This window comes from Lonchura striata, chromosome 2 (assembly GCF_050655825.1).
Source record: "Lonchura striata isolate lonStrDom1 chromosome 2, ASM5065582v1, whole genome shotgun sequence".
Lineage (NCBI taxonomy): Eukaryota > Metazoa > Chordata > Aves > Passeriformes > Estrildidae > Lonchura > Lonchura striata.
In genome coordinates, this window is record NC_140704.1 from 67,653,702 (window position 1) to 67,668,156 (window position 14,455).

The 14,455-nt window shown below is 41.1% G+C and overlaps 1 protein-coding gene across 4 annotated transcripts in view; it reads right to left on the reverse strand.

The window, feature by feature from the left end:
• The window catches only part of JARID2 (jumonji and AT-rich interaction domain containing 2), a 210,329-nt gene that overhangs the window by 57,777 nt on the left and 138,097 nt on the right, over positions 1-14,455 (reverse strand). For all 4 annotated transcript variants that reach the window (XM_021553230.4, XM_085571501.1, XM_021553241.3 and 1 more), the window contains one exon: positions 2,104-2,273. In XM_021553230.4, coding sequence (XP_021408905.2) covers positions 2,104-2,273 — 170 coding nt within the window. The remainder of the gene's footprint in view (positions 1-2,103; positions 2,274-14,455) is intronic.

Genomic DNA, 14,455 nt, shown 5'->3' on the forward strand with positions numbered 1-14,455 from the left:
TTCTCCTGCCTCTTTTCATGCTTTATACAGGGGTGATGCAGTAATAAGCTTGTGGGGGTGCTGAAACACAAAGTTGACAGCTCTCCCTTTCACAGTTTTTCTTCAGACTGTTTAAGTAGACTAAGAACATGCCATGTGTGAAACTCAGAGCAGACTCTCCCTCGTGGTTTTTAACATAATTGTAATTGTGATCTTGCAGTCTGAATGCATGTGTTGTCAGAAATGTTAGAGTACTCCTGCATACTGAAGAAATTAGGAATGAATTGCAAGTTCTTAATTGACAGTACAAAACATCAATTATGCCACAGATGAATAACAAAGGAGAAAATTACAGGTGCAAGAGCTAAACACCCATTGATTTAAATTTAAAAAAAATAAAAAAACAACAACAACATGAAGCACTGGAATAGGACTAAAGTACCCATGCTTCCCATTTGCATTGTTAAACCAGAACACTAAGAGAATGCTAAGAAAGTAGGAAATACAAGTGGAGATAAGTGACACCCCCACACAGGTTGCCTTTATGTAAGTGCAAGTGCCTTCAAAGCTATAAATAACACATGCTTGGTTAGCAAGCAGTGGAAACAAGTGTGTGAATGCAGCCATGTGTGCTCACACACAGACACACACAACCCTCATCTGACTCTTCCCACCAACAACTGTGGCAGTTGGCCCAGATCACAGCAGTGACACGCTGCCAACAGACTGATCAACCTCACAGCACACTAAATTAGAAATACATTTCCACAGATTAAATTTCAGAGGACTGTTATGCCACTTTAAACTCCATTAGATTCTCCTCCTCTCCATCCTTTAAACAAACACAAAAGCTAGCAAATCACCCTCTGCTATCCCCTCCACCCACCCACTTTACCAGAGGTCCCAACAGGATGGAGGCTCCATACTGGATGTAAAATAAGATGGATAAATTAGCAACCAGTCTGAAGGAACCACTAGCCTAAAATCTTACAGAAGATAAGAAAAAAGAAATCAAACCACACTTTCACACTAAAGTGAGAAAGCCTCAACCAGGAAGCTATGGGTGGTGTTGATCACTGCTGTCCACAGATGCAGCGGAGACCTAAGAAAGGGGAACTCAAAGCAAGCTCTGAAAGATTCAACGCACTAGGTAAGACTTTTGCAGAGCAGCTCTATCTATAACAAATGCACACCCTTTCAGCAGGTAATGGGACAAAACAACAGCAAGAGGCATCATTCCAGCACAGACTAATGAGACTGGGGACGCACCTGCGGAGAAACATACAGCAAAAGATAACATGACAATTGGGGGCTTAACTGAAAGATGCTATCTTCAGCACATGACTTGGGACACAGGGCCATGGAAAGTCTTAAGAAAAATGACCACTCGAGTAACATCTCCTTCTCTAGCCTAATCTAGAGGGTGAGCTGTACCTCACGCTCAGGCCCCCCAAGTCTGACATTCGGGCTTGCAGACACACAGCCTGTGGATCCCTGGCACACCACACAGCTGCGGCCAGGCTCGAGCACCTGTTACTGCGAGGTAATTCAAGTATTTCACTCCACAATTTCAGAGGCCTCCTTTGTACTTGGATTGCTAAGAGGAGGAGCTCACCAGTTTTAATTATCACCACGGGAACAACCCAGTTCCTGAGGCAGACAAGAACAATGGCAAACCCTCCACCCACTGTCAGATGAAAAACCTCACTCAGATTGAACAATACAGGACAGTGAGTAGGTAGAGAAGGGGAATTTCCAAGCAGATTTCTCCTCTTGCAGGAACAAGTACTCAGGCAAGTTAAGCACTTCTTCAGTTTATAGTCAGACGAAACAAAGGAGGATGGGGAGGACTTAAGAGAGCTAGACAAAAACCCATTCAGGGTAACAGAGAGCCAAGCATAAAAGAAATTTCTTTTTGCACTATTACCAGCCTCATTTTATGTTCTTTAGAACCATGAACTTGAATGCTCCTGCTGCAGATACAGTCAAATTGCTGAGAGCTGAAATGCACACAATACCTTCAAGTACAGCTCCAGTACATCTGTCTGGCTGCTGACTTGGTGTGCAGCGCTACTGCTCCTTCTGTGAATGAGACTCTGCCCCAGCGCTGCTGCCAATACCTACCTCGAAGACAGAGGAAAGTGAGAAAATCTTCTGTCTTGGGCTTCCTTTTGGAGAGGTCAGAAATCTGAGTGGCAGGAGGGGGTAACAACGGCTCCATTATCTTTATTGGAGTTGTGCTGGGACTGTTTGGCTGGGACTGAGCAAACTTCCTTTGTGCTTGCAGCCTTGGCCTGTGGAAACAAGAGCACATCAAAAACATGTTAGGCAGGACTTGCTGGATGTGTGAAAACATAAAAATTCACCATATAAGGGGGGTGGGGGGGAAGGGGGGGGGGCGGGGGGAAGAGAGAGAGATCGATCTGAATCCATCTCCTACCAATACCAAATTCCTACCTGGGTCAATAATGAAGACAGCATTTTATTTGTTTTACCTTTTGGTATCTTCTGCTACAATTTGGAAAACCAGAAAGGGAACATCTTGATTGCAAAATCTGTGACTACTGTTTCATATGTTCTGAGTGCCTTCTTGCACATGATACAATTACAGTTTACCATTCATTTATTTGGAAATTAAATCTGTATTTTGCACCATGAAAATGTCTTTTTTTTTTTTTTTGTTAAGTGTTAGTGCTTATTGCTTTCTGTTTTTAATTAAATTACAAATTAGGTTTATTTTAGCCCCATTAAGGTTTTAATTTATTCCAATCTGCTAGAATCTTATTTTCATAGTAAAATATATATTAATAGATAAGATATATATATTTGTATCCAGTTCTAAAAAAAAAAAAAAAACAAAACCTTTAAGAGAAGATATTTTTGACAGGGAGAACATCAGGTCAAAACCTTTAGATTTTTGTTTGCTTGGCCACAGCCCAGAAGACAGTAAGCAGGGAGGTCAGCAGTGGGGTTAAGCAGGATTTGGGATAAATTTGTACGCTTGAAGGACATGTGTGGAATGAATTTGTTCAGTCCTGGTAGTGGGCAATGGACTGACACTCTCTGATTAGTTTTAAAACATGCGCAGATACGGCTGCAGGAAATGAGTGGCTGCAAATGATTTTGGCACTTGGCTGCAAATTATTTCAAACCTATCTGAAGGGTCTGATTAACTGCTATGCAGCAATGAATATGATTTTCGTTAATATGTCTAGAACATAAATTGGTATTAGGGAGAGCATTTTGGGGCAGGACAGATATCCGGAGGGGGTCTCACTGGGAACCTGGCTCAGTTCCCCATGTAAGAACATGTTAATTTTTCACTTAAGCAACTGGGATTCTAATTATGATCTTTATTACAGCTTCAAAAAGGAAAGAAGCTACAGAAAGAACTTAAAACCTTGTTGAGAAAGGATGCAATTTTATGTCATTTTATTCCCTAATAGCAGAGTATTTACATAATGTCAAAGTGAAACATATTAAATAACACTGAAGGGAAGCCCAGGTCTTGTCACTCCATGGAAAGCTCTCCAGTTGTGACTTAAGGAAAGCACAGTTATCATTCAGTAGGAATGAAACACAATTGGCAAACCTTTTGTTTTTCAGGGGTATAACCTTAAATATTTGGGTAACAATAGGTTTGTTACTATATTTCAAACTTCTGCAATCTTGTCGCTAAGATAACAAAAAAGTATTGGAAATCTCAGCAGTGTTTGTATGAATATACACGTCCCCTAATGACAACAGAGAGCAAATGTAACTTTCAGCAGTTTTCTCCCTGAACTATGCATAAAGTTGTCCTTGTCCTCACTATCCAATCCCCATTGCCCTGAACAACAAAACATACCAGCCATTCTTACTGCTTTTTTTTAATTGTAAACCTGCTGTTTACAATTTTTTTATCATGGTGCTTATAATTTGTGAACTGGGACTAAAAGACAATTTAGCACATATATTTCCTCATATCTATGAACAATTATCTTTCCAGAATGAAGGTCTCATATAGATATGCCTGTATCTCCAAAAATTACTCAGATTGTTTTGCAAAGTCCCATCTCTTCAAGCAGACTAAGGACTCCCGTGCAGAATGAATGGTATTTTAATTTCAAGCAACTACATTTCTATCACCAAAACCATACACGCAGCCAGAGAAAAATGCTTTGTGTTGGCTTCTGTTCTGCACAAAACATATGCTCTCTCGGCAAAAAGCAGACTATAAAGGTTAGCGAGCATCCTGGCTTTCTGCACAGCAATTTTTTTTCCCATTGATGTGCTTCATCAGCCAGGCTGTTAAAAACATAAACACACCCACTCTCTGCATCTCTGTACCTGCTCAAATCTCATGTGATCAGCGATAAGCAAGGAGTACTATGCCACATAGCACAAGACTGTTTTATGGGTCAAAATTAACCCTTTGCAGCAAGAATCATCCATGCTAGTTTGCAGTATCCTGATTATCAGTCTCCAGAGCACTGAAACAGGATTAGAGAATAACTTGCAAGTTTGGCATAGATGTGAAATTAATGAGTGAACCGAAAGTACTTTTGGTTCTGTGTTTGAAAGTACGCTGTCTGCTAACGTTCTTTTCTGGGACAAAACAATCCCTATGGAGCCTAGCCTGGCAGCATCACAGGCTCTTCACTACCCATGAGGGCCCTTGATTTCAGGAAGGATAGAGAAAATTCCATGTATTCCCTCAACCATGAGCTTTTGATGCTTCTCCCAGGGAGACTGTGGAGACTTGTTGCTATATGGTAATATGTGTCTGAGATACTTCTCAAACCAGAGTTGAAAGATGGCTGTACTTCCATCCACTCAGTTTGACCTCACCAGTGACACAAAACCAGAACCCCTTATGAAATATCAATCTTTTATTAAAACCACGAGCAGTTACAGGGTGCAAAAATCATTGATTCAATTTATAAACACTAGTAAATGAAAGCACTCTTTTATGACTGCAGCATCCTTTAGGTTTGTGCAACTACTGTTCCTTGCATGAATACGAATGTACTCCACAGGCTTCTACTTCAGTGCCTGAGAGTGCATACAGAATGAGCTGTGAGCAAGAAATAAAACTATTCTGTAGCTACAGCTTACAGGGATGAGGAATCAAGATTAGGAAGCAAAAGATGCGTTCTTAAGTAGCCCTTGCTTCAGATTTATGTAAACATGACAAGTTTCAAAGGCAGGCCACCAAAGAAAAAACACACATATTTCAAAACATTGGCAGCAACTAAGACTGTTTTCTTGTGAAGGCATGTATGTACCTCAATAAACTTGTATGTCCCTATGAAAACCTCCAGCAGCATAAAACCAATTATTTCAGGTATGGTTTCACATTACACTTAATCCAATCTAAGTGTGAAGTGGCTGCCAAAGAAGGATTGTACCCTCCTTCTTCACTACAGTTGCATCAGATGAAGCGTTATCAAGTCATACTCACCACTTCTGAACAAGGAAGAACAGAAATGATAAAAGTGCTCAGTGTATGATGGTGTCTATCTAAAATTTAGAGAGAAACAGTGCAGCTAGCAGGACTGAGGCAGTGATTGTCCCCTTGTACTCAGCACTGGTGGGGCCACAACTCAAATCCTGCATTCAGTTTTGGGCCCTTCACCATGAGAAAGACATTGAGTGGTGGAGATGAAAATGCAGCTGGTGAAGCATCAGGAGCACAAGCCCTACGAGAAGTGAGTGAGAAAGCTGGGGGTGTTGAGACTGGAGAAAAGGACGCTCAGGGGGAATCTCATTGCTCTCCACAACCACCTGAAAGGAAGGTGTAGCCAGGTGGGGGTCAGTCTGTTCTCCCACAGAACAAGTGACAGGACCAGAGGTAAAGGTCTCAGGTTGTGCCAGGAGATGTTTAGATTGGGTATGAGGAAAAGTTTCTTTACAGAAAGGGCTGCAAAGCATTGGAATAGTCTGCCCAGAGAAGTGATTGAGTCACCATCCCTGGAGGCATTTAAAAAGACACATGAACGTGCCACTTAAGGATACAGGTGGACTTGGCAGTGCAGGGTTAATGGTTGAAGTCAATGATTTTAAAGGTCTTTTCCAACCTAAATGAATCCATAATTGTTTAAATGCATAACACCACCAACATGGCTTTGCTCTTTGCTTCTTAATGCAAGGGTTTCGGCTGGAATGACCTATTTAGCATGCATTTGGCAACAACAGACAGATTGGCATGAGCAGCAAAAAAAAAAAAAAAAAAAAAAAAAAAAATTCCTGTTTTTTATCCTCCAAATAAATTGCTCACTTTGTCCTCACTGAAAGGGTACACACTGTGTAAGGTTTATAAATACACAAACAGAAGAAACTTTGCGAGGCAGAAAAGGATGAGGAAAGAACTTAAAATAATCCCACATCTAATCATCATGCGAACACCCAACATGCAGCCAGAAATATCTAGACTATTTAAAAATAAACAGTAAACCACCTTCTCTCAACAGAATATTATTTTCCTTCTACTTCTTTTGAGAGAGTTTAAACACATACCTATGACACAAAGTTCAAAAAAGCCTCAGCCTGAGGAAGTCTCAGCTCCTTTGGGTATGCTTCTCTTCTATGGAATTGGCTTTTTAGGTCTAAGGAAGTAAATTTCAGCCAGAGACTAAAACACCCCAACAAAAATATTCTAACTGCAAAAAGTCAGACTAGGCTACAAAACATTTATGTCTTGCAAAATATGCATTTTGAAGTTTTTTTTTTTAGAGTAGAACTTATTTTTAGTTGGATATTTTAAGCAAATTGTATTCTTGTTAATTAAAACACTACAGTTAGTGTTAACTAAAAGTGCTTCAGAATGTCTTTTAAAAAAGCATATCCTAGCACCATTCCTTTAGAAAGTTCACATTTAGGAAAAAAACACTTAATACACAAAGACAGTCTTTTCTTCACAAAGCAAAGTTCAGGTTAGTAGTAGTAGTCTGTGTTAAATGTAGTAAACATTAACATTCTAGACAATAGTGCATGTTGTGCTAGCCACAAATCAAATATTAAACTATCAGTGTGTGAGATTTTGTTGTACACCAGCACAAAAATCTTACTCTTTTCAGTTTATAATTCCATAACTCCTAAGCAAAAACATAGTGTAAGTACAACAAAACAGACGCAAATCCAAATATGTACAGATGTGTAATATATCTGCATACATACCAAACTATTTATAGAAAATTCTGGGTTTGAGAGGCTATTCTCATGCCTAAACATCTCAACTGGGAGAAGATTTGCAAAACAATCTTTTGCAAACGTTCTCTAATCTCCAGCAATCTGCAGGTTTCCACCAAACTTCCTGCTTAGTATGTGCTACTGTAAGTCCTTGCTGTTTGGTCTCATTACCTTTCACTTACTCCTTAAACTCCACTTTTTCTTTTGTCTTTTCCTGCTTTTCTGTAGCCTGATATATCCTTTTTCTTGATAACAGCAGGACCAGGAGTTAGGTTTCCAAACACTATAGGAACCATAGCTGAAGCAGCTGCTTGAGTGGTACAGTTTTGTGACTAATTCCCATTTTCCTTCTCAGTGCAAAGTGCTTTTCACTTAACAATTAAGGGAAGGCTCTGGCACGGCTGGGCACTCTACCTCACAGATTCTGTTCTGACCACTCCATGCTAACATCATTATAGCTTCCCCTCTGCTGAATACCTGGGTTATTTACTTCCTTGCTGTGACATTTTGCTGGCATGGTGAAAAACTTACCTCTGAGGTTTGCTTGGCTCTGTGCCCCTGATCTCGATGAGGTCTGAAGTGCACCATCTTTTGATCTCATTGGAGGTGATAAACCAAGTATGTAAATTGTGTAACTGCACCATACAACGTGGCACTCTGGTACACAGCATGTCTGTACAGAAACATTCACTTGTGTGCACAGCTTTGTTCAGTAAGGTAAACTTACTTGAATGTGACAGGCTGTAGAAACATTCTGCCCTCATTTAAAAATAAAATAAAAATGTAATTTAGGCTTTAATAGCCAGGTGTCTTCTAGAAATCAGATGATTATCAAGCGCATAATTTCCACCTCAAAGTTGACCAGGCAACTTCTAGGCAAGCCCAAGATGAGCATGCAAAACTTGATGCTGGAGGTATCATTCTTCATGGGACAAGAAGGAAATCTTGTGCCAGCAGGAAGCATGGCTAAGCTACATTTTACCCTTTCAATCCTCAGAGTAAGCCAAAGACCTCCCAACAGTGATCTTCTAGAAGACCACCAGTTCATGTGAAATGGGCTCCAAACTTCAACAAGTTTTCTAGGACTATAATGCCAAAACTTATATGAAACATTTTTTTTTTCCCCCTGAAACTGTGATGGTTAATATTTGGATACTCAAAAAAATGCAGTGGGAAAAAAATTCCCCTCAGAACACAAGATCTTGTTGGCTGTTCTTGGAGCTGGTGGCACTAGGCAGTGTTTCTATCTGTACTCACACACCTCTGCCACCACTGTGTCCCAAGCTACCCTGTCAGGTCAATCAACAGCACCACACCAAGAGCAAGAAAGCCTGTGTGTGAAGGAGTCCTTTGAATTGCATTTCCTCTCCTGCATGCCCCACAGCTACTGGGATAGTATTTTCTGCCCATATCAGTGGTACCTTTTGCCCACTGTCACTACTGCCAGCAAGTCCACAGTAGTGGAAACGGAGATTCAATGGGCATCTGTGTCCCCACACTGGTTAGCAGGTGTGGGGTGTACCGGGTGTGGTGGTGTACCAGGAAGGGACTAGAAGTAAAGAGACCTAGTTGCTCCCATCCATACAGATATCAAGTGCAGGTAACTGTTGCAAAGCATGGAGTCACTCTCAGATATGGCTCCTTCAAAATAATTTTCAAGTTAATGTAATCCAAGACACAACCTAGACCTGTACTACCAGGTAAGAGTGTAATTCTTTACCCTGTCATATGATTAAAACAACCTTGGCTACTTTTCAGTAAATTAAACATTCCAGAAAGGTTGAATGCAACCATTTTCAGAAGCTATTTTTACTAAGACCTTTATTCACGCAATCCTTTTTACTTTCTTGGGCCCAGTAATCAAAATTGGGCCTAAATTAAACAATTTTAAACTAGATTTAAATTTTCAGATGATCCAATAAAAGCACAATATTCAGCCCATTTAGTCTTTGATTGTTGAGCCTAACAGGGCACATTTCTTTAAAAAACACTTACTGCTGTAAAACTTTAGCCATAATGAATGGATGCACATTTTCCTTTGAGTTTTTTGTGGTTTTTGGGGGGTTTTTTGGGTTTTTTTGTTGTTTTGTTTTTGTTTCTTTTTGTGCATGTGTGTTTTTTTTAAATGGGAAACAGTTGGTTTCTGAGAACCTCCTCTCATGTTAACAATAGAAAGGTGTTTGGGAATGGCATTTAATGAACAATAATTGAGATAACCCATATGCTTCATGACTAGTTCAAAGTACAGCTAGACACAAACTTTTCTTCTGCTAAAAACTGCTTCAGTTATCATTAATTTTGGAACCGCCTGTTTTTCCTGGCAATGCTTACTGATTACAAGAAGGTACTTGCAGTCTCCAAACCCTCCTCATGTCATTCAGTTTAGTAGAAACACTTATACCTACTAAGGGGAAAATAGCATTGGGCAAAGTGGGAGTCCTTAGAAGCTGCTGGGCCCTGTTACCATTCCCCACCACTTTAACTGTGTTAGGAGGAACTGGATAACTCCAGCCATAATGAGCCTTGTACATATTCCACAGTGCCTATATAAACAGTCACAATGACATAGGTATGGAGAGCTTGCCTGCTAGGCTGAGGCCCATACTAGGCAGTTTACAGGAGTTGTAGAAAACTAACACTGCCTTCAGGTTTCACCTGTGGATCCAGGAAGTACAAGTGTTTCAGTGGTCTAGATAACCTTGAGAGGGCTAAATTACACTGGGTACTAAATGCTCTGTGTTTTTGCCCTGAAACATCCACAGTGGTCAGGGAATTTTGACACTACTCTTATGTAGCAGTAGGATTTCCCAGTGTGAACTTGAGTGGCCTTCATGGACTTCAGGATACAGGGATGCAAAGAGGAACAAGAAATGATCCAAAAAACCAAAAGTGTAATTAGTCAAAGTTGCAGGAGAATGGGTCCCCTCTCACCTTACTGCTGCAACTGGTATATACTGGACTTGATGAAAGAACAGTCCATGCTTATAGCACACAATTTGCATCACTGCAGCACTGTAGGCAGGGTCACAACCTCTTATCGTACTTAAACCAAAACTTAACTTTCAGTTACAAAGGTGCAACTCCAGCACAACACAATTACAAAATCACACATCCACCTTCAAATATCTCAACAATTACATGCTTCCAGCTCAGACTCTAGCAGCTGGATAAAGGCTGATTTAGACTGAAATACATTAAAGACCATCAAATACTCAAACCCTTCCACACCTGTCCCATGTGCCAGTGGCTGTGGCAAGTACAGGAGGGTTTCTTAGCTGCTGTCCAGAGAGAAGCAGCAGTGTGAGTGTGAACAAATGAGGATATGGCAGCTGAATGAGGCTCCCAATAAGCAGTTTTCTTACAGCCTTTGTCATCACATCACAATACAGCAACTGTCCTAGAGACTTCTCCATAAATCCAGGACCAAAGCCTTATTCCTCTGTAAGCGTAGGATGTGGACAATCAGAAAGACAATGACTCTTTTAAGTCTACTTTCTCCAGGGCTGTAACACCTGAGATTGGACAAAAATTTTTGCTCTCCATACAGACATGTGGTGAGCTGTACATGGCAATAGATGGCAGAAGAGATCCTTCTGAATACTGGAGACAGGTGGTGCCACCCTTCCTTTGTCCTGCAACAGTTCTTAAAAATTCCCATTCTGGAGTGGCTTCATTTCTAGTCTAAGAACATAAGCACTGGTGCTTCAACCTTTGACTGCTCCAAGTTGTACTCCAGCTGTGTCTACACTGTACCATACTGCACACTGCATAAAGCTTTCAAATTTATCAGTCTACATGGAAATCAATCTAATAACAGTGTTGCAGACTGTGAGTCCTACAAATGCTCCTCCCAAAGTCCTGGTTATTGCTGACACCCTAAACACCACAGCCAACAGCATTCAGCTGAGCCAGCTTAAATATGCCCACAGAAGCTACAAAGGTGCACAGTAATGCAAAACCAGCCTCATTCAGAAGGAACAAGAATGTATTCCAGAAATCCATTTTAGAGGGGGCTGTGTCCTATCCCTCCTGTTCTTTGGGCTATGCATACTACAGAGATTGCACCCTAGCTTATGATACTTGCATAAGCTATGGTGTGAAGCAGTGCCAAGCACCAGCTGATGACCACTGGCTCAGCAGTACCATAAAAGCTACAATAATTTCTGACTCCTCCCCACACTCCCACCTGTGCACAGCTTACTTCTGCTCCTGCACCCATGTTCTGGAGGATTCCTTTTCTGCAGCACTCCTCATCTCAGGCTGCTACTTGGTTCTCTTCACCAGAGCGCTCTGCAAGCTGCCTACCAAGCACAGCGGAGCCCAGCTATCTACAAAAGTACTTGGCAGATGGAAACTAGGGTTTCCAGTTCCTGCATCCAGAAATGAGGGCTGCCCCTGTGTTCTAGCAGTGTGACCCAAGATGCCTACTTTTCAGCTTGAGCCAGAACCACCACGCTGCACCAAAAAGCAAGAAGAACATCATCAAGGAGTAAATTTAGGACAAGTATGCCATTTTATGCTGTGCTGCTGCACAGAGAAGAGCATCACCACATGCTAGAAAGTTAAAATGCAAAACCGCAGCAGCAAAAAAAAAAAAATTAAGGAACTCATTTACATTTGCTTGGTTTCTAATAATCACTACCAGATGTCTGAGCATGTACTATGTCTACAAACTTCTTTTCAAGAAAAAAACCACAAGAACAAAGTTATTTTTTCACATTAAACCCTGTCCCTTGTGCTAGAAGTAAACAAGGTTGAACTCCACGCTAATGGGCACCTTCCTCACTGGAAGGAGAATGCAACTTCCAGTTCACTTGCACGATCTCCACCTACTGGCAAGGAACCTGTCAAGGACCTGCTGCAGGCACTCACTGAAGGTGGAAGAATGAAGCAACCTTCACAACTCTTCTGATATTCAGGTAAAGCCAGTGTGGGAAAGCCTAGGGGCCCAAAACGGTCTCCCCCTTCCACTTCACTTCTCTGCAACACCATGCTGCTGTCTGCGTGGAATTGCAAGCAACTTTGTTAACTTTGATATTGTTTATTACCAACGCAGGCTTGGATCATTTTCAAAAATGTTTTTGATCCCTACAAAAATATTTCCCACCCTACTGAAGACAGCCTACAGAATGTTAAAACCTGTCCATTTTGAGAAAACTTGAGCACTGCCCCTCCGTTTAATTACAGAGAGGTCACAATTACTTCTAGCACAACACACTGTGCAGCTTCAATATTATTCTAGTATTATTTTCAGTGTTCTCAGGCATTTGAGGAACATCTGCAAAACCTGTTCAGTTCCCAGTTCCGAAGCAAGGGGCATTAAACAAAACCAGCACGGTTCAGATGGCAGAGCTTCCCACTTCCTTGCTCATGAGATGTCTAGGCACTACCCAAAACCCTGGTCTCTGATCAGTTCAGGGCTGCTCTTTGTTCCCTATGATAAACCAAATAATTCCAAACATAGCAGCAGATCCCTCCCTAGTAATTTGATCAGCTGCGAAAACTCAAGAGGATGCAAGATCAAAGCCATGAGACTGAAGGAAAATTATCTTTTCACTTTGAGTAGCCTTTTCTCCACAATTGTCCTTTAAAAAAAAGTTGTTTTACAGACCATTTCATTCTTGTTTTCCAATCTCAGAAAAACACACATACCTCAACTCTAGCAATCGTTCACCTTTGCCCTAAAAGCAACTTGCACTACCCAGAAAGCCACAGATTACTGCTGGCAGAAATGTCAGAAATAACAGTATATGGATCATTCTAGCCATCATCTGAATGGCTGAGAAACTTCCTGTTCAATTAAGCCCTGCATTAATCCCTAACATTTGAATAAAATTTTCCATCTACTGGCAGGAAGTGATAAAAGTCAATAGGTTGTGGACATTTTAACCTCTTGCAAAGGTTGCAGCTTGCAATTTAACCACACCTGAAACCATGTATCTGCACTTCCCACAGGGAAGTGTACTTTAGAATGCTCCTCTACCATCTGGCTATTACCAGGAACTCAACATTTCTCTTGTAAAAACTACAACGTTTAGACATGCAGCAAGAAAAAAAAAAAAAAAAAAAAAAAAGAGAGACACAAGACATCCTATATCTGCTACACAGACTTTATTCTGATAAGCAGCAAAGTGATCACTTTTGCACAGAACACCCATCAGACACATTTACTTTCTTGCCAAAAAGGATTAGTAAATAGAAACATGCAAGTGAGCTATCAGGGGAAGAAAATAAAATAAAAATCGGTATATTCCATTATCCTAATCCTGTGATATTCTTATATAATACAGAATTCTATTATGTTAAATCTATGCTATTCTTATATAACTCTGAAGATAAAACACGAACTTCAGCAGGTGCTGTCTCTACTTTTTCGTGTCTTTTCCCTCATCATTGTACTTTTTTGCATTGAGTTTCTCTTGGAATCAAACCACGACCCTCTCCAGGCTTCCTCCCCAGGAGTCAAACAGCCTATTCTTGCAAGTCAATCAGGCAGATGCAGTCAATTGTCCCAGTAACTCTGTTCATGCCTTCTTTCAAGCCATGCCACATCCTGCTACCAGTCAAACTGGCCTGAAAAGGAAAGGGGCCATTCACCTCAAACCTCTTCTTTGCATAGATGCTAAATCCTATGAGAGGGGGCTGGCTGGACTGCCAGAGCATGCTGTCTTTCTCTTCCTCCTGAATGCCAGAAGTAGTTGGGAACTAATGATATGAATGGAAACTATGGTAACAATTCCTGTGCCACTACAATCTATTACCTTCCCTGCAGACTCTTTCTTTACCTGCAGTAGTAAGTATTCAATACTCTCTTGCTTCTTGTCACGTGTGTCACATTCCCCTGCCCCTGGAGACTCCAGTAAAAAGATATGGTGCATATCGAGTTCATTTCAGTACCAGGTAATCGCAGTAAAAAACCCGCACAGACACACACTAATTGTGCATACACACCACACATCTGTCCAGGAAGTGACAAAATACAGTCCCTCTGAGAAGACTTTGTTCACAGAAGACTGAGATTAATCAGTGCTTTTTCCCCTAACACCCTTCTTAATTTTACTTTTAGGATACACAGTGGTATGTGAGCAGCAGAACACCTGATAACTGATGATACAACTCAGATAAACTAGGAGCTTGCTGATAGTGGAAGGAGAAAGTCATGTTCCTTCTAGTTCTGCATCCCATTGTGCACTCTGACCAGGAAGTAATGGGAGGGCACAGTCCCAGAATGGGGAGGACAAAGGGAGTGGGACCACACCCTTCTGGGGCAGCAACTGCTGCATTGCCTCACCTGCATCCTCTTCCC